Raw genomic sequence first — 23,110 nt, 5'->3', positions numbered from 1 at the left:
AGAAAGACATAGGGAAGTGTAAGTCATCTACTCTACTGAGTAATAGGCACGGAAGGAGAGCTAATAACTGATGACATCAAGAAGGCTGAGGTGTTTATTTAATGACTATTTTACTTCAGTCTTCACTAAAAGGATTAACAGTGATCAGATAGATACTGAACAAAAGTAATATTAACAACAGGGGGGGAGGAATGCAAGCCAAAATAGGGAAAGGACAGGTTACAGAATATTTAAATAAGTTAGATGTATTCAAATCAGCAGGGCCTGATGAAATTCATCCTAGGGTACTTAAGGTACTAGCTGAAGCAATCTTGGAACTGTTAGCAACTATATTCAAGAGCTCATGGAGGACAGATGATGTCCCAGAGGACTGGAGAAGGGCAAACACAGTACTATCTTTACAAAGGTGAACAAAGAGGACCCAGGGAATTCTAGAACAGGGAATTCTAACTTCAATACCTGGAAAAATACTAGAACAAATTATTAAACAATCAATTTGTAAACACCTAGAGGATAACAGAGTTCTAAGGAATAGCCAGCATGGATTTGTCAAGACCTTTTGCAGTCCCTTCCAGCCCTACATTTCTGTGATTCTATCATAACCTCCTACTTCCCCTCTGCCCCAAGCATAAGAATTTAATAATTGATTACATCACCCAATATCAAATATGGTCTACCTAGGCTACTGCCTCATTAAGTACATTTAAGAAATAAACCTTTACACAAAAACCTACAAGTTTCTGAATATCATATTCTTGCTGAAGTTTAGTGCTTTCATAAGTGTTATTACTGAGTAATAAGCTTGATTTACACTACTGTAAAACACACTGGATCAGATTGAGGACTAATGGATCAAAAAATGAGGCTGACTGACATATGCAGAAAAATATAGGCACAAACGTGACTATATTGATGTATGCACTTCAAGTAGCCACATGCACAGCTGGTATGTGTAAATCCCCTGATTTGCAACCACAATTTTTCGCACTCCATTTTTTAAATTATATTTATGCAAGAGACTTCAACATCATTGTTAAGGAGGCCAAATGCTAACATGCTTGAGCTGCTTCTGGCTTAGAAACATGGCTTAATGCCCCATAAAATGAAATGTCAAACTTGGATATATCAAATATGAAAAGAACTCAGACCAACACAGTGACAGATCAGCTCTTTGCCTTCAACACCATGCAAAAGGCCCCACGTAGTACAGATTAATTAAAATAGTTAGGTATAATTCAAATTGTGTCTCAGAAGCAAGACTGATCTAAATTAATTAATTGATTGAAACACCGAGTAGGTTAAGCAGCTTGAGCTCTCGAGATTCCACACACAAAATGAGGGTCTTAGCAATATCTGCTGCAGCACTCCAAAAAAAATTCACCTACTCTCTCCCCCACCCAGAAAAACATTGTATTTCAAATCTGCACAACATGGCAGGAAATCATCATCTGAAATTCACTAAATAAAAATGCAGAACTTCTAACAGTGGTCTGGTCCACACTGAAGTCAGTTGGAGTCTTTCCGTTTTCTTTAATAAGATCTGGATCAGGCCCACACTGAACTTTTATCCAAGGAATTTTAGGAAAAGAGAATCACCTTTCACACTTGTGGCTTTGGGGGTCCGGTGGGAAGTCCACAGAGAGGCTTCTCCCCAGCCTATCCTCGTTGCTGCAGTAATACGAACCAAGTAGACACTATCAGGCTTCAGGCCTCCCAGGAGATACTCATTTGTGGTCCCTGGAAGCTCCAGAACTTGGATAGTGCTTTCTGCATTGAGGCGAAAAGATACACGATACGAGACCACTTGGCCTCGCCTGTATTTGGCTGGGATAGGCAGCCAGGAGATGAGAATATCTGTGGGACTTCGACTTGTCAAACTGATTTCAGGAGCTCTCAAAGGAACTAAAAATAAAGGAAATAAAGTTTTGAAAACTTGATGTACGTAAAAAAAACCATAATATATAAAACACAAACCCCTTAAGCAACTGTTTTATTACTGTGCCCTTCAATAAAATTTCCCTAGAATATTATTAGGCTGCCAGCCAAAGAAAGTCTGGTGAATCCAATTTATTTATTTTTTAAATAACGTGAAATTGGTTATATTTCTACCTTCTGTATACAATAGTGACCACAATAAACCTGATCCTAGAAGATGCTCAGTACTTTGTCTCCTACTAATTTCAATAGGAGTTGATTGTAACAGCATCTTGCAGAATTGGGTCCAAAGTGAGCACATTTTTGTTGCAGCAATAAAGCACGTGTTAACTAGATAACAGCAAAGGAAATAGGGAGAGAGTTTTTTCTCAACATTTGAGATCTTTGCAATAAGCACATTCCACTCAAAGAATAAAAGTCCCTCTTTTTTTTAATATATCCTTTTAGGTAGGAATGGATTTCCATTCAAAGCTAAAGAAAATGCAATGAATATACAGTTTAGGTTACATATCTGATCATTTCAGATGTTTGTGAACAATACAGATTCTGTGTGAGCAAACAATGAATCTCTCGCTGCTAACAAAATGAGAGAGACACATGTCCCAGTGAGGGGTTCTTTACTGGCAGAGAGGTTCTATCAGACATTTCAGACACCTGGCTGTTACCTGATGGGTAAAGATCCAAAAACTGTTTGTGGCTGGGTGACGCCCTAATTGCCACCAGGTGAACCTACAGAGAGCTAGGGAAAAGGCACTTTGTTTTGAGGGTAAGACGACAGTAGATATTCCTGCTATTTTGAACTGCCTCTGGAGATAACCAGAGGAGAGCAACAATAATGATTAAAAGGTTTAGATATAAAATGGTAAAAGGTTTAGAAAACCTGACCTATGAGGAAAGGTTTAAAAAACTGGGCATGTTTAGTCTTGAGAAAAGAAGACTGAAGGGGGACCTGATAAGAGTCTTCAAATATGTTGAGTTGTGATAAAGAGAATGGGGATCAATTGTTCTCCATGTCCCTTGAAGGTAGGACAACAAGTAATGGGCTTAATCTGCAGCAAGAGAGATTTAGGTTAGATATTAGCAACATTTTCTTATTATAAGGGAAATTAGGCTTCTAAGGGAGGCAGTGGAATCTCGATCACTGGAGGTTTTTAAGAACATCTATCAGGCAGTGTTCCCTCTAATTTTTCCCCCCCAGGTGCAGAATGAATTTTGTTATGTGCACCAATATGGAGGTGATATGTGACACATCACCTTCATATCGGTGCACATAACAAAGTTCATGTGGTGGGGATAGGGTGGAGGGGTGCAGAGCGTGGGAGAGGGCTCAGGGCTGGGGCAGAGGGTTGGGGTGCAGGGGTATGAGGACTCCGGCTGGGGGTGTGGGCTTGAGGTGCAGCCAGCGATGAGAGATTTGGGGTGTAGGAGGGTGCTCCGGGGATACAGTGGGCAAAGAGGACTCCCCTCAGCTCTCTTTCCCCGCAGCAGCACCTGGGCTGGGGGGGAGAGGCACCTCTCCCCGCCGCGACAGCTCCAGGGCTGGGGCCACAGGATAGACACCCCTCCCTCGGCCCCTGCAGGTTCGGACCAGGGCTGGGTTCAGGGAGGGTGCGCCCTGTGATAGGTTCGGGCCAGGCTGCCCCAGGCCTCCCGGGTTCGGGGTTGGGCTGGGCTGCCCCAGGCCTCCAGGGTTGGGCCGGGCTGCCCCTGGCCGCGGTTGGGTCCAGGTTGCACCGCCCCGGCTGCGGCAGGTCCAGGCTGTGGCATAGTTGAGGCCGGGGGGCCGCCATGGCCATGGCAGGTTGGGGGCCGGGCTAGGTTGGGGCCAGGGGAGAGGCACCTCTCCCCCAGCAGGTCCCCGGGCGGGTTCCCTGAGCGCCTGCATAGTGCGCCACACAGCTGCGCAGCTCACAGGGAACTTAGCTATCCGGGATGGTCTAGGTTTACTTGGTTCTGCCCCAACGCAGGAGGCTGCACTTGATGATCCCTCTAGGTCCCTTCCAGCCCTACATTTCTAAGATTCTATGATTGTATATATGGTTTTGTTAGGCCCAAGCAGAGAAACGTTTCCATTTAGCTAGGTAACATTTTCTGATGGAGTCTTTTCTGCTGTTAAGAATGATTTGCACAGCTTCAGGACAAGAATGTTCCAGACTCAAGGTCCAAACAAACACCAAGTCATGAGATGAAGATCATTGGGCTTTGGTTGCCTGACCCTGTCATTTTGCTGGGTCAAGATATTTGGAAAGTTCCAAACACTGATAAGTGGATGGAATGACACTTGTAGGAGACTTGGAAACCAGAATTACCTGGGCCATCTGGGGGCCACAAGGATGACTTGTGGCCTGTCTAGACAAATCTTCTGTAGACCCTGAGATAGTAGCAGGATGAGAGGGAAAGCATAACCAAAATGATCTAAGGAAGGAGGAGGGCACTGCCCATGGAGCATTGACCTTCAGCTCCCCTGTAGCAGTATATGTTGAACTTCCTGTTTGCCTGAGATGCAAACAGGTTCCAAATGAGGGTTCTCCACTGAGTAAAGATACTATTTACTAATGAATCATGTAACTCCCACTCGTGATCAGTGGCAAAATGCCTGTTGAGGCTGTCTGCTGGTTAATTCTGGGTTCCCGAGAGGTATACTGCCAATAGGGTGACATGTGGTTCTGTATGCAGCAGTTTCATAAGCTGACTGCTTCTATTCAGAGGGGGATGGAGCGCGCCCTCCCTGCTTGTTTATTTAGAAAACAGTGGTTATGTTTTCTGACATTATCAGGATGTGCTGGGAATGTATGAATGGTAGGAATGCTTTGCAAGCCTCTTGTACTGCTCTCAATTCCAGAAGATTTAAGTGCATTCTGGCTTCTCGAGGCATCCACGTGCCTCGTGCTGTGTGATGGCTCATGTGGGCTCCCCAGCATCTGTAATTATCATCTTATTAGGTGCGGAGGACAGAAAGGGAACTTCCATACAACATGTCCAGGGTCCTTCCACCATGCCAGAGAGGCCCTCACCTCAAAGGGAATTGTCACTATGGTATTCATGCTGTGCTCGCTCGATGTATATAGTGTTCAGAGCCAAGCTTGCCAGCAACAGAGGTGGAGTCTGACAAATGGCATCACATAAGTACTTGATGCCATATGGCACAGAACAGTAAGGAATACTGAGAGGTGAATAGCCACATGAAAGTATGCAACTTTCATACTGAGAGCCGTGAACAATGTGCCTTTTTCTAGGGATGGTATTATTAATGCCAACGTAACCATGTGGAATTTCAGTTTGTGAATAAAAACGTCGAATTGACACAGGTCGAGAATAGGTCTCAAGCCTCCTTTCCTCTTGGGGCTAGGAAATATTTTGAATAGAATTCTTTTCTCCTGATGTCAAGGAAGTATGTGCTGTATTATTCCTCACTGAAGAAGAGATTGTACATGTTGAAGGAAGATCCCCTCATGAGAGTGATCCCTGAAAAGGGATGGGGAAACGCGTTTTGGAGGAGGTGCATAGAGAAACTTGATAATCTGGAATGGATGATGTCCAGCACGCCTCTGTTGTCACCCAATTGTGGGAAAATTTTGCGAGGTATCCCCTGAAATGGATCTCAGAATCATGTGGAGATGGGATCAGTATTGGTTCACAGCTCCATAGCATCATGTCAAAAAGTATATCTTGATTGGAGGGTGAGGATGGGTAGCTGTGGCTGAAATGGTAGGTGCAGGGTATCTTGACCTCAGCATTTTCTGTTATTTGTGAGGTGGCTCATAGGAATGCTGGTGATAGAAGGGTTGTGGTAAAGACCTTGGTTTGTAGGGCTGTTTATTATATTTTCTCTTTGGGTCAGGTGTATATATATCCAGGAAGTAGAGGGTTGCCCTAGAGTCTTTCAAGGAGTGCAAACACTCATCCATCTTCTCACTGAAAAGACTTGTCTCATCATAAGGCGAGTCCTCAAGAGTATTTTGAACTTCCCCAGGAAACCCCAAAGAGCGTAGCCATGATTTCCAACACTTCAAAATGCTGGTTGTCCTGGATCTTGATGCCATTTCAGCCACACCAACTGCAGCTCATAAAGCGGTTCTGGCCACTAGCCTGCTCTCATCAATAAGTGCTTGAAACTGAGCCCTGTCTTCCTGATACTTTGAGGTTCTAAACTGGAGGCTGGCAGATGTAAACACCATTCTCCCCATAAGCACTTGGCTTCCTTATCTGAGAGGATGGCCCTTGGGTGTTGTGTTGCCTGGATCTTTCTGTGTCTGCCTGAACCACTAAGGAGTTCAGGGCAAGGTGGGTAAACCAGAACTCTACTCCCTTAGCTGGGACAAAGTACTGCTTCTCTGCCCTTGTGATAAATGAAGGGAGGGGCAGCTCCCTTTTATGGACTCCCAGCCAGACAGTTAGCTATAAAATCCCTCTTAGTAGCTGTTCTCTACTTGCTTTACCTGTAAAGGGTTAAAAAGTCCATAGGTAAAAGGGAGGGAGTGGGTACCTGACCAAAAGAGCCAATGGGAAGGCTAGAACTTTTTAAAATTGGGGAAAAAACTTCCCCTTTGTCTGTCTGTGCTGTACTCCCGGAGAATAGAGACAGGACTGGAACTATGCTGGAAAAAGCTGTGGCCAGGTATGAAAGATCACTAGATCATACCTGGAAACTACTCATTTGAAACCCCAGATATGTAAGTAGATCAGGAAATGTCTAGGAAGACATGATTAGGTTTATCTCTTTTATTTCTTCATGGCTTCTGGCCTCCTCTGTGCTAACCCCAGATGCTTTTGTTTTGCTTGTAAACTTTAAGTTGGCCTCAGGAGAGCTATCTTGATGCTTAATCCTTGTAATTGTTTTTTTTAAATCGAGCAAAAAGCCTAAGTTCCAAATGTATTGTCTTTCTTTTTGTTTTTAAACAATTTTACCTTTTTTTAAGAACAGGATTGCATTTTTGTGTCCTAAGAGGTTTGTGCATGTTGTTTAATTAGCTGGTGGCAACAGCTCATTTCCTTTGTTTTCTTTCTCAGCTCTTCACCAGGGGGGAGGGGGATGTGTGAAAGGGCTTGAGGGTACCCCACAGGAAGGAATTCCCAAGTGTGCCTTCCTGGGTTCTCAAAGCTTTTTTTTTTTGCACTTGGATGGTGGCAGCATCTACCCATCCAAGGTCAGAGAGAAGCTGTAACCTTGGGAGTTTAATACAAGCCTGGAGTAGCCAGTATTAATTTTTAGAATCCTTGTGGGCCCCCACCTTCTGCACTCAAAGTGCCAGAGTGAGGAATCAGCCTTGACAGCCCTCTTGAGGGTAGGGACATAGGTAGCCAGTTTGTGTCATACAGCCCTTGCCAGTTCTAGTATGGCTTCGTTTACTGGGAATGCAACCCGTCTGGAGCCTGTAGGTTGCAGGATATCTAGGAGCTTATGTTGACGGTCCTGCACCTCCCCTAAGGAGTTTTAAAGCTCTTCTACCACCCTCTGTAAGAGCTCCTGGAACTGCCTATGATCAGCAGGAGGAGACAGAGAGGCTGGAGTGACCATTTCATCAGGTGACGAGGATGATACCCATCAGAACCAGGGGTACCAGCTTGTTTTCCCCTTCTTCCATGAGTTCAGACTGTCCCCTTAGAGGAAAGGGGTGGTAAGACTTCCTGTTGGAGTGGACAGATTCCAGGTAACGTGTGTAATGGTTCCAAAGGTCCCAAGCAAGTCAGTAGGAGGGGCCAACAGCAGGTTGTGATGGTTCCCAAGGCATTGGATCCAGCCACACATCTCCTGTCTGTATTGGGCAAGGCAAGTTCCAGGAGATTTTCGATCCCCTGTCTCGGTTGAATTGCCTGGGTGGGAGAGAAGCTGGTTAGAGAACTCTCCTAGAGATGCAATGGTCAGATCTGGGTCCACTGGCTGCGCGGCTGGATCTGTTGGGAAGAAACTGTGACTAATGGATGGGACAAAGGATAGATTTCTTTCAAAATCCTGGATTCCTGCAGGTGTGTGTGTCTCCCTGGTTAGGATTTGTCCCAATAACGAGGGAGACGTTGGGTCCGGGAGGACAAAGATATTCTCTGGAAAGGTATAAGTCACAAGCACCTTCAGAGGTTGCATCTTTTCACTCCATACCATCACAGTAGGTGTAGATAGTGATTCCTTAAGGGGCCATGGTGCTGAATGAGTCTCCGACCTTGTGAGTTTTGACAGTACCAGCAGTTCCCACTCCTTCAGGACCAGCGTTTATTTTTAGGTGACACCGCAGTCGGTGTTGAAGATGATGCAGAGGCTGGTGCTGAAGGAGTCTTGCTCCTATGAGTCTTTTGAACATGCTCATGTGGTTAGAAGGGCCTAAATCCTCATGGCTTGGGCATGAAGGCTCACCCGACTTGTACAGGGTCAGAGAGGGATTTCTTCTCTTAGAGGACTCTGGTTTTGTTTGTGAGCGTGCTCCTTACTCTCATTAGGGGCCCAGCCAAAGGTTCCTTCCCCTCCTGCACTCTGGAGTCAGACATAGTACCAGTGGTGCCCTCCTTGCTGACTCTGGCCACTGTTCAGGGTGGTCTGCCCAGCCTGGGTCTGACTAGGGCCTCATTGAGGGCTCCATAAGGTACTTTGAAAGCCCAAGCTGCCTTGCCTGTCATGTTCTGCTGGGAAAAAAGAGTGGCAGATACCGCATTTAGTTGAGATATCTGCTTCTCTGGGGCAGCACTGGTGGTCACCGCTGACCAAAAAGCAGGGGCAGGAGATGAAGGTTGTTTAAGCCCAGTATCCTCAGCATAATCTAAGTCCCCTCCTGGTCTCTCAGTGCACTTCCCCATTGTGGATTCTAACACTAAATAACTAAGAATAATTTATAACTTTGAATATATTTACAGAAAAAAGTGAAAAGACATGAGGATTCCAACTCAGGTCATGCAGCAGAATGGAGGAACTGGAGAGGCAGTTGGTCTGCCCCACCCCACCCCTTATACCCTCAGTGCAAAGCAGGAGGAGAGCAGGGGCACAAGTGCAGACCAACAGACACTACCTGCAAGCATTCTCCAAACTCGAACGCATGTGAACTCACAGTGGAATACAAAGAGGGACCAGCACTTGAAGAAGAATGTTCTTTCAGCATAAAATACATATACCCTTTGTAATAGAGCATGTTTTTTATCTTCATTCATTTCAGTGGCCAGTTCAATTTTGTATGTACCCAAAACTTTCAGTGATGTCAGTGGCACAGGATTGCGCATCTGTTTTAAATAGATAAATAATTATGCATATTTTGCTCTACAATATTTATTTGACTTACCATCTTCAAGGGTGTGCTGAGTCACGTGATCCGACATCTGACTGGCTCCCATGGGCATGTAGGCCACAATATAAAACGTGTAATTGCTGGCTGGTTCCAAGTCATCAATAATGTAATGAGTTGTGTCATTTCCAATAACCACTTGATACTCTTCATTATTTAAACCTGGAATAAAACAAGAAGTTAACAGAAACAAAAATTGCTGTCAGTCTCTTAACGCAAGATGATCCATTGCTGCCAGGATGATGGTCATGCAAGTTAAAGGTTGTTTAAAAATAAAAATCCTACAATGTAGTTCTTTTGTGAATGGAAGTAACTGTGTCTTGCTATAAATTACAGTGGTTCAGGATTTTTTCTGAATAAAAGATGCTGAATTGCATTAATCTATTCCAAAATCTTTTCACGAATTAGTCACAACAAACTGTGTCCAATGTACAGTAACACAACAGACGAGCTCTAATAACCTTATCATTTGTAGCTAATCTTTAATTCTACTTATTTAGAACCAGTGTGCTTTTTCAAAACCTATTTACAGAGCCTTCATATATTAGACTGAAGAATGTGAGGCTCCATTCTGTTTAAAAAAACAAAACAAACAGAAAGAAGTCATTCTGCAAAGGATCTCATTTTAGCCCTGGGAATTCTATTAAATTTGATTGACATGCGTTTTTCTCTAATTCAGAAAGAAGACAACGGGATTGGTACAGAATGAACTTCAAAAATGTTTTGCTCCTTAATGAGCTGTAAAAAAATTCTCAGCAATTCATATTAAAATATGCATAGCAATGTATAGAGCAGGCCTTGTCTTTGTCGGGCTTTATTCCTATACAGAGAAGCTGCAAAGTAGAATACGTTTGGCGAAAGCTGCTGTGCTTAACAAACAATTCACACCAAATGCACGTCAACTTAATCAAAACTCTCTAAGAGCCAGCCCCTCCTCTTCACAATTGAATTTATAAACAAAACGAAAGGCAAATTCCACCATTAAGTTTTCCCACATTTCTGAATTAACTTGATAGCATTTTAATTAGACAAGATTATGACCATCTCATAACAGACTAGTTAACGGCTTGTTAATTAGGAATTGCATGTCACGATTTCTGACCTGCTAAACAAGATCCTTGAGCTCAAATTAAAAGGACTTGTTCTTTCATTGAATGGATTGCTAGGCCTCATGTGGAGGTCCTAATGAAACAGCCATAATAGAGAACAAGGCTTGCCTTCCACCACAATCAGTATCCCCTTTGTACCTTTTCTAAATCACTAACAAGGAATTAACACACTCCAACATGTATTCTCATCAGACTCTTATTCTTCTTGCTACCATGACCCCTGATTTGAATGTAAAATATTCTGCTTTTAAAAATACAAAAAACACACCTGTTAGTTTCTTCAACCAACTTTATTAAACACTAGCCTCTTTGGGGGCAAGAGGAGATTGAGGCAGTTTTGAGAGTGCATTTTATAAATGCTAGACTTGTTGTGGAATTAAACAAAGAATGCAGGGATCTTTTGTTTTTAACCACCTACAATGTTGTGAACATGAAGAGGGAAATCTTTGGAACTGCATATGATTAAGTGCATTATAAAATATTACTTTCTGTTTAAATTAGAGTTTATGAGATCCTGATTATCTGTCTAATTTAGGAGAGCTCCATCTGAAAAAACTGTTTCATTTGGATATTTTAGCACAGGATGACTTGCTTACTTTTACACTAACCATTAATGTGAAATTCCATCCTTCTGCTAATTAAGAAAAGCTTAAAAACCTACACCTATATAAACACAGAAAAAAACATTAAGATAAAAAGATAGTATGCATTATATTGCATGTAAGTATGAAATATTTTCCTGTGGGATTTTTATGCCAGTACGCACAACATACAATTTGAGCAAACATAGCAAAAGAAAACAGGAGAAGGAGATTAAAGTGGTTTCACATGATTACTAATTATTTTATTTTAGTAAAGCCCAGAGGCTCCAATGAGCTCAGAGCTGCAAAGAATTTATACACTAGTGCCCCGATCCTGCAATAATTTACGCACATGAGCAACTTCAAGAACATGACTGATCCCATTAAAATCAAGCCCGACTGTGAGCCTTTGCAGTATCAGGGCCAAGTTAAGATTCCATAAGTAAGCATAACAAACAGGGAGAATGGAGAAAGGTAGGATGCGGATAACAGTGATAGTCTACTATAGGCATGTGTTCCTCTTTCCAATGAACAGCAGAAAGAATTTAAGTTTTTGAGATATAAACAAGTGAGCTCTCAGCAGTCCAGTCCATGCTGGTCACTTCCCTAGCTATATGATAGGCTGAATGACTTATCAAGCCATCTGTTTTTCCTTATTAACAGCTAGCTTACATCTCTCTCTGTGCAGTATGGGCACACACATGTACAGCTGCTTCCGTAACAATACAAACTGCCTGATATGACACACACTCATGAAAGCAGAGCTTTTCAGGGCAATTTTTCAGGCTTTGATTAATATCTGTGATGTGGAGTAACCTGTTCTCAAATGGTTTCACACACTTTCATTTGGGAGAACAATTGTATCTGAAGCAAGTACAACCCTAGACGCTTCTGAACCCTTATGCTTTTTCTACTCTAAAAAAACCTGAATGTGTTTTTCCGCACAGGTGCAGGTCCACAGGTGCTACCCACCTGGAGCAGGGCTGTGACAAGATGGTAAAAAAAGCACACATTCTACTTGCATTTCGGTTTCCATAGCTGAAGTTACCCAGTGAAAATACACCGGTAAGTGTTAGGGGTTATCTATATGAAAGCTAAACAACAGCCTTCCATACAGTCAGGCTATTACATGAAGGTCTGGAGGGATGAGCAAGCCCTTTGGACAGTTGAACTAACAGGCCCAGCAGAGCTCAGGGCTCACTTGGCTTTCCCAAGGCCACCCAGCTGTGTACCATCACAGCAGGTGAGCTTCAAACTCTGGAACATGTTTGACCTTTGGATAAGTAAGAGTTTCAGTTAACCAGGGGCTGGATAACGGATACACATCTCTTCAAAGAGCTACTCAGCTGGTGCACTTCCTGTACAAATATTCAGTAAGATATTACTTCCCAGTTCCCCATGAAGTTACCCAGGCCCTCACATACTGCAGTAATGGAGGCCATATAAGTACCCAGATAGATTATATAGCATGACTTTAACATTCATATTTAATTTGAATGGGAGTTGTGTGGCTAATTCCTCAGCAATTTTGAAAATTTAGGGGAACTTCCTGAACTTCATCAATTCTCTGTCCTCTTATCTTTTAAGGCTCTTTCCTCCCTTCAATCAAAATCATCTCCTGTCCTGAGAACATCCCATTTACAAAAGCAAAGACAGCTATTCCTGCATCAGTATTAGAGTAATTATGCTGTCCTTCCTGTCTTCTGCCTACCAGATGGCAAGGCGATATTCCACATGGAGAGCCAAGCATCTGCAATCCTGCCCTTGAATAAACTAGTTGCTGAACAGAAGCAGAAAAAGCAATCATTCCACTTAGAAAACTGAGTCACAGCTAGGAGATAGGTGCATAGATTAAACTAGGCTGCAGTATAACTAATTTTCAAGTCACTTGTCAGACACTATCATAGAGAATAAAAACAGGTGAAAATGTCTAGTTACATCCTTCTTCCCTATTTAACTATGCTTTTTTATAAAGGAAGGATGTAACATTCTAGAGGCTACAGCAGAGCCTCTAAATAATTAGTTATTTCAGCAAATTTTAAAATCTCTGATACTGGCTAGCAGGATTGCTGAACTTGACACAGTTTCAGCATGGACGTTACAAAGATCACTGGGGCTGTCTGGGTCTGGGATGATTTAGTTGGTGTTGGTCCTGCTTTGAGCAAGGGTTTGGACTAGATGACCTCCTGAGGTCTCTTCCAACCCTAATCTTCTATGATTCTGACATACCTTCACTTTAGTCAAGGAGGGGATGAAAGGAGAGGAAAACCCACTCCTGCGGGTAAAATTCTATCAAAGGGAAGGGAGTAGAGCAAATTGGTCACTAACTGTCCCCCTCTCAGTCTAGCCCCTATAGAAGCCCCTTTGCACAAACTCCATGAGTTTGGGGATCTGCAGTAGAGAGAGGAATCTGGGGAAAAGCTACTCCCTGTGAAACCACTGGGCCAGCATTATCTTAGGGCTTGTCTGTATGACCACTTAGCTTGTGGCAAGGTGGGATGTAAATGTACCTTGCACTAGCCTTACAAGCAGTACGTATTCTGTAATGTGCTTTGATCTACTCCCAACTGATCAAGTGCACCAGGGAACTTTTACCATGCAGCAGCATGGTCCACACAGACACTTAGGCTATGTCTATACTACTGCCCAGGTCAGCAAAACTTATGTCACTCAGGGGTGTGAATATTCTACCCCCCTGAGCAACATAAATTACACTGATGTAAGCGCTAGTGGGCACAGCGCTATGTCGGCAGGAGTACTTCTTCCACCGACACAGCTTATGCTGGTTGCGGGGGTGGGTTTTTTATGCTGACAAGAGAGCTCTCCCTCATTGGCAAGAGCATCTTCACCACATGTCCTGCCTCAGCGCAGCTGTACTGTTACAGCTCCACTGCTGCAGTGCTGACGTGCCATTAGCGTGCAGCAAGCTAGCAGGAGGCAGATTCACACCCCAGTGTTCATATAGACATGCCCTTACATGAACCCTACTTCCGTGGTGTATGCTCCCTAGCCTAGCATACATGTGGGAGGGAAAATTGGCAGACGCTCCTGTTTCCATGGGAGATGAAAAGCCAGAGAGTAACATGGAGGCACTGGGCTGCTGTACCAATGCTCCTGCCTGCAATGAAGGCCATATTCTTCATCCTGAAGGTGGAGAGGTAAGCCATGTACCCAGCCCCATGAATGAAATGATCTGGCAGAAGCTTTGAAGGGTCAAGCATGTAGAGTTTACCATCTTAACCTGGCTGTTCTGTGGGAGCGTGTGATTTATCCCCAAAATTAGCATATGAGATCTTTGTTATTGGCAGACTCTTCCTATGATGAACTACTGCAGAAAACCCTGGATGCATGAGACTGTAACAAATATTACACAATCCACTTCAGACTGACACTGCTTACCTTCTGCTTTCATGTAGTGCACTGAATACGCGATTACTTTGTCTGAATTATAGAGCGGCCTCTCCCAAGCTAGCAGAATTGCTGAACTTGACATTGTTTCAGCATGGACGTTACAAGGAGCACTGGGTCTGTCTTCTGACATAACTACAGTCAATCTGGCCCGGGATAGGATAGACCCCTGGCTATTTTCAGCCATGCACTGATAAATGGCATCATCTTCAGGAATGATCTGGTTAATCACCAATTTACTGAATTTAAAAAGAAAAAGAAAAAAAATCATGTCTAACAATAACTTAGCTCAATGTAATGCAAGCCACAACTTGGCTTTTGCCCCGCTCCAGGAATCTACTCTAAATCTCTCATACTTCATTTTTTCTTAACATAAATTTATATTTAGTCATAAAAATTAGCCTCTTCTGGTGCTCTTCAAAAACTTTCATGCAGGCACCCAGACTTGCAACGCTAGTGCCCTACAAAGTCAGGGAAATTAAAAAGAAAGAAAGAAAAAAATGTTCACAAGCTCACTTTATTAAAAAAATTACTAAAATTGCTCTTTAGACTTTGTACTTTCTCTCTTGTAATTGATAGTATTTTTTACCTTTGTTTTTATTTTTATTTTTTAAATAAGAGTTTCTCACTCTAAGTTAATGAAATAGGAGTTCAAACTATGGGCCAGATTCTGATCTCTGCTACACCAATATAAATCTGGATTAACTCCACTAAGTCAATGAAATCACTCCACTTTTACACAGGTATAGCAGAGATCAGAATCTGGACCTATATCCACAGAAGGTTTTAGCTGTGGTATTTATGTATAAGCTAATTTGTGTTTATTTGTGTTCCAAGAAGTAGTTGCCTAGTGTCATAAAAAGACAGATTCAATGTTTAATTTTACTTCCAAATACTTTAATGAACCTGGGAAAGCTGTAATTCACTGACCTGAAAAGTCTGTTCTCTCCTGTTTAGCAACAATTTATAACTACTGTATATTTCATGACATAAATTATAATGTAATGGTAATCTCACCTGTTGTACATTTTAATTCTACCATTGGAGTGTATCCTTCTTCCATTTTTCAACCATGACATTTTGGGTGCTGGAATTCCTTCTGCCTGACATGCAAAACGGGCAGTACCAGCTCTGGGCCTTGTTAAACTTTCCGGCCATTCCACAAATGAAGGTGGTGCTACAGGTAAATAATACGCAAAAATAAAAAATACAAAAGGTCTAAGGTGTGAATAAAACCAAGAGAATAAGAAGCACTACTCAGGCGAAGTGAAGTACATGTGGACATCTCCATGTGAAAAGCACGTATGTTTCACATACACATATAGGATGTCTTTTGTTTTTTTAAAGTTGTATGTGTGAAGTGAACATATGAAAGTAAAGACTTTCATATTAGTTCATGTATGAGTGCATATCATATTAAGTCCAATGTATAAAATGCTGATCATGAAGCATTCACATGAGTTACATATATTTATACACATTGCCATATTTTTTTTCCTGTTAGAAAATTAATCTTTCAATAGCAAAAGTGTAAAAACTCCATTACATCTGACTGTCTTTAAGAGCAAGCAAGCTGCCATACAATTCTTAAGTTACCAGTATATGGCACTAACGCATCTAGTAACTCCATTTCACTGTGTGACCTCACTGCAATCCATATAGCTATATGGGTATAACAGAGGGTAGAATTTGGCCTAAAGTATCAAGTACAGAACAAAATTTCACATAGTAGCAGGCCGTTCTGGCACACTGTGGAATTCAAAGCAAGCTCACCTAATACAGTGAGAGTTGCCATTGCAACTGTGAAGTTCCGTGTGCCTGGAATAGTTGCTCGACAGACATAAACTCCAGCATGCTGCACCTTCACATCAGAGATCATGAGGTTCCCATTTCCGAGGACACGGGTATTGAAGACATCAATGGACTTGTGGTCTATTTGAGAGGAAAAGTTATTTTACAATGTTGCTCCCCAGTGAGTATTTAATCTAATCTACATGCTATATGGTCAAAAGCCTGGGGCAATATCCAATGCTGAAAAGATACAGAGGGAATTCATAGATGAGTTTATATAGTTTTCCATTTGTTATTTGGTTTGCCTGTGCATGTACTTTACTATTAGCTGGCCTACATGTATAATCCATTCTAGTATATATTTGAAGTTCTGCCTGTTTGCTGAATTCACTGCCAGTATCCCATGCAATCTACTGGGCACATTTTTACATCCTGTCCTTTGGCATTTTTTACTTCCTGCCTTGGGCTGCGACCGAATTCATCCCAGGTAACGTCCACATGCTTTTCACAGAGAGACAGAATTCAACTACTTGTAGGTTATATTGGGAGTGATCACCACATATTTCCTATAAACCTCCCAGCAGACACGATGCAGAAATCCTATTAAATTAACCATCATTTTTCCTTTTTCCTTATTTGTTTTTCTATATGTCTCCAGGCTCATTCAAACACATCTCTATTTATCTAACCTACCCTTAGAAGATGTGAAATACAGAAGCACCACTTTTGTTAATTTGTAAACCAGGTCTTCTATCAACACAGCCCTATATTTCCTTTTTATTGGTAAAGAACATTAGGCATGTGTGCAGAGGAAAGAAATAAAACGTATTCTTGTAGAAGAGTGAGACTTATTTGTCAATATTAGTTACAGCAAAATTCCCTCCCCCTCTTCTTCCCACTCATTCTACTTAGGGGCAGATTAAGGCTCAATGTGACTTGAACCCCAAACCGCATTTGTATATTCCTCGGAGGAAGGTGAGGGGCAGAATTTGCAGGACCGTTTGTTTTGTGGTACATAACCACTCAAATCTGTCTGACTCCACCACTGAGTCTACTCTAGTCACAAAGTCCCCAAAGGTCATCCCATGCTCCACCTTGTCAATATCATACCAGGGGCAGTGCAGAATTGACAGCAGGAGGTATGTAAATCCTAAGTGCCAAAAAACACCTGAAGGCTTATTTACAACATTGTGGAAAGATTGTGCAGAATGCTTTTCACTTATTTCACTCATCCCAACCTTTTCCACTCATCCATGGCATACACAAAACCCAAATAATAACCTAATTGTTGACATTTTAATGCCTACCTAAACGGCTCCATGAGATGATCGGCTTTGGATTCCCTGTAGCAACACACTCCAAGATGACAGTCTGATGAAGAGATGCTGTAATGTTCTGAGGACCAGCTATAATGGCTGGCTTCTGGAATGGCTTCAAGTCTAAGGCTTTAAAAAACAAAGATGATGCACAGGATTAAATTCAAATCCAAAGGATCATATGAAAATCCAATCAATCAAGAAATAAACCATGATAACCATATGTTAAAAATGAGGCAGCTTAAAGGTCATGCCTAAAGTTAAAATTACAACAGAAACACATTGTTTAATTGTGATGTTGCTGATAATGTATATTAAGGAAAGGACAAGAGGACGGTGAGGGGAAGAATTTGTGGGGAAAAGGAGCTGTTACTTCCACAGCTAATGGGTCATTTTCAAAATACATGCATCAAGAACAATTAGAGCACTATACTGCAGGCACGTTTGTATTTTGTAGAGTCTATTAAGTACAAGGCTATCAAATATGGGGAAGATGTTAAATGAAGGGATTATATATGTGTACCTGGAATAACACTTAGTGCTGCCTCAACACTTTTCCGTCTATTGGCTACAGTTGTAGCAACACATCGATAATTCCCAGCATCCCTCTTTTCAACACTATAGATCTGCAAAACTCCTGTTGGTAAAGCAGTTATCCTGTCAGGAAAACAAAAATACAGTATAGTTATGAATATTCTATTTATTGTAGAAAAGAACACAGACCACAATTTACTGACTTATCTGAGAGCAATCACCACATCAGTCTGAAAATGGCTGGCAGGAACCTCACAAAAACTTCTAGACACATGACTCACCTCTCTGTATTCCTTACCTTCAATGATCTATCAGGGAAATCTGCTCCATGCCCCATCCCCCACTGATGAAAGCATAGGAATTTACCTGTAAACATTGTTCGGCACCCTTAGGGCTTGTCTACACTACCGCGTGGGGTTGATCTAAGATAGGCAACTTCAGCTACGTAAATAGCCTAGCTGAAGTAGACATACTTAGATCTACTTACCACGGTGTCTTCACTGCAGTAAGTCTACAGCTGACGCTCTCCCGTCAACTCTGCTTTGCGCTCCTCATTCTGGTGGAGTACTGGAGTTGACGGGAGAGCGCTCAGCGGTCAATTTATCGCGTCTATATTAGACGCAATAAATCGACCCCCGCTGGATCGATCACTGCCTGTCGATCTGGCAGGTAGTGTAGACAAGCCCTTAGTGTAGACAAACCCCTCATTATTCAGCCTATTACTCTCAGATTGGTGGGTCTGAGGATTCATAGTCAAATATTTTCAAAAACGTTAACTGGTTTTCAGTGGTGATTTCCAGTTCAAGTGAATATCTGATCTCTAGAGAAACACACTCCATGCTGCCTGTAATTGCATCTACTATGCTTCCAACTCTTCTCCTTTTTCTCCCTCTGTTGCAACCAGGGAAGAGTGAACACAGACAGTCAACAGGAGTTATCTGGTGAAGTAGAAAGTTTGCCGGGGGGAGGAGGGGGAAGAATGCAGCAAAGAAAGGGGTAGGGGGACAAAGAAAAACCTATTGGGAGCATGCTGTGAGTTAAGTGATGATCAGGTCAAAGGAAAAGCACTACTGAGAAGGAATTCAATAGTATTAAGTGTTCCAGCCCAATTTACCCAGATACCATAATTCTTTATCATACCTGTCAGGAAAAGTATGCCCAACACTAGCTTTCTCACAGCAAACCTCATACATACCACTTGCGAAAAATTCCTCCAATTCAAATTGCTCCAGCAGCCAAACCTGCCCACCCGCACAGCACCCCATGACTACACATCGCCCTTTTACTTTAGTCATGGCTCCAGGCCAGAGATGGCTCAATTTTTTCATTCTATAGCGAGTAGCGCAAGGCAGCAATTTCCTGATGATTCCACTTCTCACAATCTCCTAATAATTTGTTTGATTAATTAACAGTCCAGTGAGTATCTTGAAACTTAAAAAAAAAATCCTTAAAAATAAACATAGATGGGCTTTCTATTCCTTTGTTGATGTCTTTTGAGTGAGAAAATGATTAAATAAGGCTTCAGTTCTGTGATATTTATTCATGTGAGTAACTTTATGGAAATAAGTAGTCTCATTGACATCAGTGGGACTACTCTTTTATATAAAAGTTACTTACATGATTAAGTGGTGCCAGGATTTATTTATTTATTCTGAAAGTCTGGACTGCAGTCCCAGTTTCTGTGTCAGACATATAATGTTATTCTGGTTGTTAATGATTCTGAGATGTTAACATCTGGGGTATAGTGCAGTTAGTGCTTTGTTATCAATAACGGCATTGAAAGGGTAAGATTCTCCATTCATACTGTGGTTTTAAGAATGACAGACTCAAAATGAGCACACAGAGTAAATATCATTCCAAAATGTAAAAAATCTACATACCTGTCCAAGGCTAGAGGTAAGGTTGTTCGATTCACTTCCCATGTGATTACGGCAGGAGGGTTTGCTGTTATTTTACAAGCAAACCGAGCCACTCCACCTTCTTGGACCTCAATTGAAAGTGGTTGGACTTCAAATGCAGAAATGGCTAAAAACAAAGAATGAAGAATTAAAATGCTGAAGAAAAATAAATTAGAAACAAATAAACCATACTAGAATCCAGTGAAGTTAAACATCAGATTACACAAGAAATGTACTTGCAGATTAATTTGCATAAAAATTGCCCAGAATGGTCCACTTCCCTACATTTAAAAATGCAAGCATCTTTTAGGCTTTGTCTACACTAAACTTGTATTGTTTTAACCGATGGTGTGCTTTTAGACAAACTTAGTTAAACCAGTGCAAGTTTGCCTCTGGACCCACATAATATGATCTAAGAGTGGCTTATTTTGGTTTAGCGTAGCTGTTAAAAAATAAAAAAAATAAAGTATTAAACTAAATCAAAATAAACCACTCTTAAACTAAATTAAGTATATCTATAAACAAAATGGGCTCTGCTTTAACTAAAAGAAAAAAAGACCTCTCGTTAAATTGGTACAACTGTATGTTTACAAATGAACTCCAATCTGGAGCCTGATCCGACTATCCCAACTCTGGGTAAATTCCCGTTCATTACAATTGGAGCTTTGCACAAACAAACTGGGCCCCTGCCAGTTAAGTTTTGGTCCTGACTTTATAACAGCAGTAATTACTATCCTTCCTCAGTTCCAGAAAAGGCACCTGTAGAATTGTACAAATTTGGTTAGGATATTATTCTCAAGCCTCCCCAGGAAAGGGGGTGTAAGGCCTTGGGGGAATATTTTGGCAGAATAGGAACTCCAAGTGCTCCTTTCCCTGATTCTTTGTTAAATCACTTGGTGGTGGCAGCGTACCCTCCAAGGGCAAAGAATTTGTGCCTTAGGGAAGTTTTAACCTAAGCTGGTAGAAATAAGCTTAGGGGGTCTTTCATGCGGGTCCCCACATCTGTACCCTAGAGTTCAGAGTGGGGAGGGAACCCTGACAGGTGGGAATTGCGTGATGAAACAAGAGACCAGTATAATCCTACAGTCTCTTTGCTGATAGAACTCCCATTGACTTCAAAAGATGTTTGGTCTGCATAGGAACTGCAGGATTATGCCCACAATTTCCTGGTGTTTGTTTGCGATGTTATTTAAGAGGATTGTCAGGCAATCGATACTTAGGTTTTGTTAGAAGTTGTACAATCCACTTGCTCCTAGTTTTAAAGGGAACTATGTTCATAACATTTTAAAATGCCAGTGACAATAATGTATTTCCATGCAACACATACATTGCAGCTGGTGCAAGAGAACTTAAAAGTAGCACGCACCAGGGACACAAGTGAAACTGAAAAAAAGGAAGAGCAGCGACATGCAAAAAATAAAATTGCATTAATGATGGATTGCTAACAGATTTACCAACTATTTTTATTTAAATAATCCAAGGTATATGTCAGTTACAAAGACAAACATTTTAAGTAGATTTTTTTTCCTTTGAGTGCCTTTTAAAACAAGGCTCTCTCCCTGTGAATGAGGTCTTAGGGATTCTAGATATCATGATTATGCAAAAAGTTGCACAATATTTTCACAAATAGCTTCCTATTTATTAATGTTACAAGGTTGGTTTTAAATATATATATATTTTTTTACTTCCAATCAATCCCAGTTCATAAGCTGTTCTTCAACATAGCTCAATACCCACTCCTTCTACATCTTGCTTCTTTATGCAAATCTCTGATTTCTTCCTAATTCTTGACTTGTTTGTGCCAGTAAAATCAGTTTTTACAAGTCTATTGCGGTCTCGTGAAACCTGACCCTTTTGTAACATGCCTGTTTTCATTGAAAGTGCTGATACTAACTCCGTATCCAAGAACAAGTCATTATAAAGCAGTGCGGTTAAGAGGCCTGAGCTCTATAAAATTGATAAGAAACAAAGTCTCAAGACACGTGCATTATTTCTGAAAACAACCCTGCAAAATGCAATAAATGTAAATCCCTTTTTATTTGAGGTTTCCTCCTCTTCTGTAGTCTAATTATTTTGTTCCCAGATTTATAGCCAAGAGAAAACTAACATTACTCCAGGAAGTTGGTGCTATCACCATTAACTTGTAAAATACAGTATCAAGCATACATAGCAATAATGAACTAGTTACTAACTGTACTCAGTTTTACAAATTCCAATAGTTCATTTGCTGGGAACCTGTGCTTGTACAGCTTCTTTGGAATACGTATATTTGTGTTATCATACATATTTCCTCAAAGGCACATTACAAAAGTCACCAATTCATAGAGGATGAAGAGCCCAATTCCAGAAGGTGCTGATCACCTGGAATCTTAGCATCTTTCAAAAAACAGACCCTAGAAAAACAAAAGAGCACATGATGTCATGCACTGAGGCAATGTTCTAATATAATATATTATTTATATTTATATAATATAATATAAAAATGTGGATCAAGGTTTCTTGCACATGTATAAAATGCGTGCACAACTGGCTGAAAGACCATACTCAAAGAGTAGTTATCAATGGTCTGCTATTAAACTGGGAAGGCATATCTTGTGAGGTCCTGCGAAGATTAGTCCTGTGTCTGGTACTATGCAATACTGTCATTAATGACTTGGATTACAGAGTGGAGAGTATGCCTATAAAATCTGCAGATGACACCAAGCTGGAAGGGGTTGCAAGCTCTTTGGCCGACAGGATTAGAATTCAAAAAGACCTCAACACACTGAAGAATTGTTCTGAATTCAACAAGATGAAATTCAACAAAGACATGTGCAAAGTACTTCACTTAGGAAAATAATAACATAAACAAATGGTATAGAAGGGTACATCTTGCTCAGGAAGGACCGGCAGGGAAAAAAAGGGAGGTGGTGTTGCTTTATAACTAAAAATGAATACTTGGACTGAAGCTGAGAGGGAAATAGGAGACAGACTTGTTGAAATTCTCGGGGTAAGGATAAAAGTAGTAAAAAACAAGGTTGATGTCAGGGTAGGGGTCTACTACAGACCACCTAACCAGGAAAAAAGAGGTGGATGAGGCTTTTTTTAAACAACTAACAAAATCATACAAAGCACAGGACTTGTGGGGGGACTTCAGCTACCCAGACATCTGGTGGGAAAATAACTCAGCAGGGCACAGATAATCCAACAAGTTGTTGAAATGTATTAGAGCAATTTTTTATTTCAGAAGGTGGACAAAGCTACTAGGGGAGAGGTGTTCTAGATTTGATTTTG

At 41.4% G+C, this 23,110-nt stretch overlaps 1 protein-coding gene across 1 annotated transcript in view; it reads right to left on the bottom strand.

Moving 5' to 3' along the window:
* PRTG (protogenin) overlaps nucleotides 1-23,110 on the bottom strand; it is a 113,127-nt gene that overhangs the window by 44,583 nt on the left and 45,434 nt on the right. The window contains exons 3-10 of the mRNA XM_077829102.1: nucleotides 19,820-19,964; nucleotides 17,929-18,062; nucleotides 17,397-17,534; nucleotides 16,072-16,230; nucleotides 15,316-15,475; nucleotides 14,290-14,537; nucleotides 9,198-9,362; nucleotides 1,597-1,902 (exon numbers count right to left, since the gene is read on the bottom strand). Coding sequence (XP_077685228.1) covers nucleotides 1,597-1,902; nucleotides 9,198-9,362; nucleotides 14,290-14,537; nucleotides 15,316-15,475; nucleotides 16,072-16,230; nucleotides 17,397-17,534; nucleotides 17,929-18,062; nucleotides 19,820-19,964 — 1,455 coding nt within the window. The remainder of the gene's footprint in view (nucleotides 1-1,596; nucleotides 1,903-9,197; nucleotides 9,363-14,289; nucleotides 14,538-15,315; nucleotides 15,476-16,071; nucleotides 16,231-17,396; nucleotides 17,535-17,928; nucleotides 18,063-19,819; nucleotides 19,965-23,110) is intronic.

The sequence above is a fragment of the Eretmochelys imbricata genome, chromosome 10 (genome assembly GCF_965152235.1).
Source record: "Eretmochelys imbricata isolate rEreImb1 chromosome 10, rEreImb1.hap1, whole genome shotgun sequence".
NCBI lineage: Eukaryota > Metazoa > Chordata > Testudines > Cheloniidae > Eretmochelys > Eretmochelys imbricata.
Note: the sequence above shows the minus strand (reverse complement) of the source record. Positions and strands in the feature narration are given on the sequence as shown.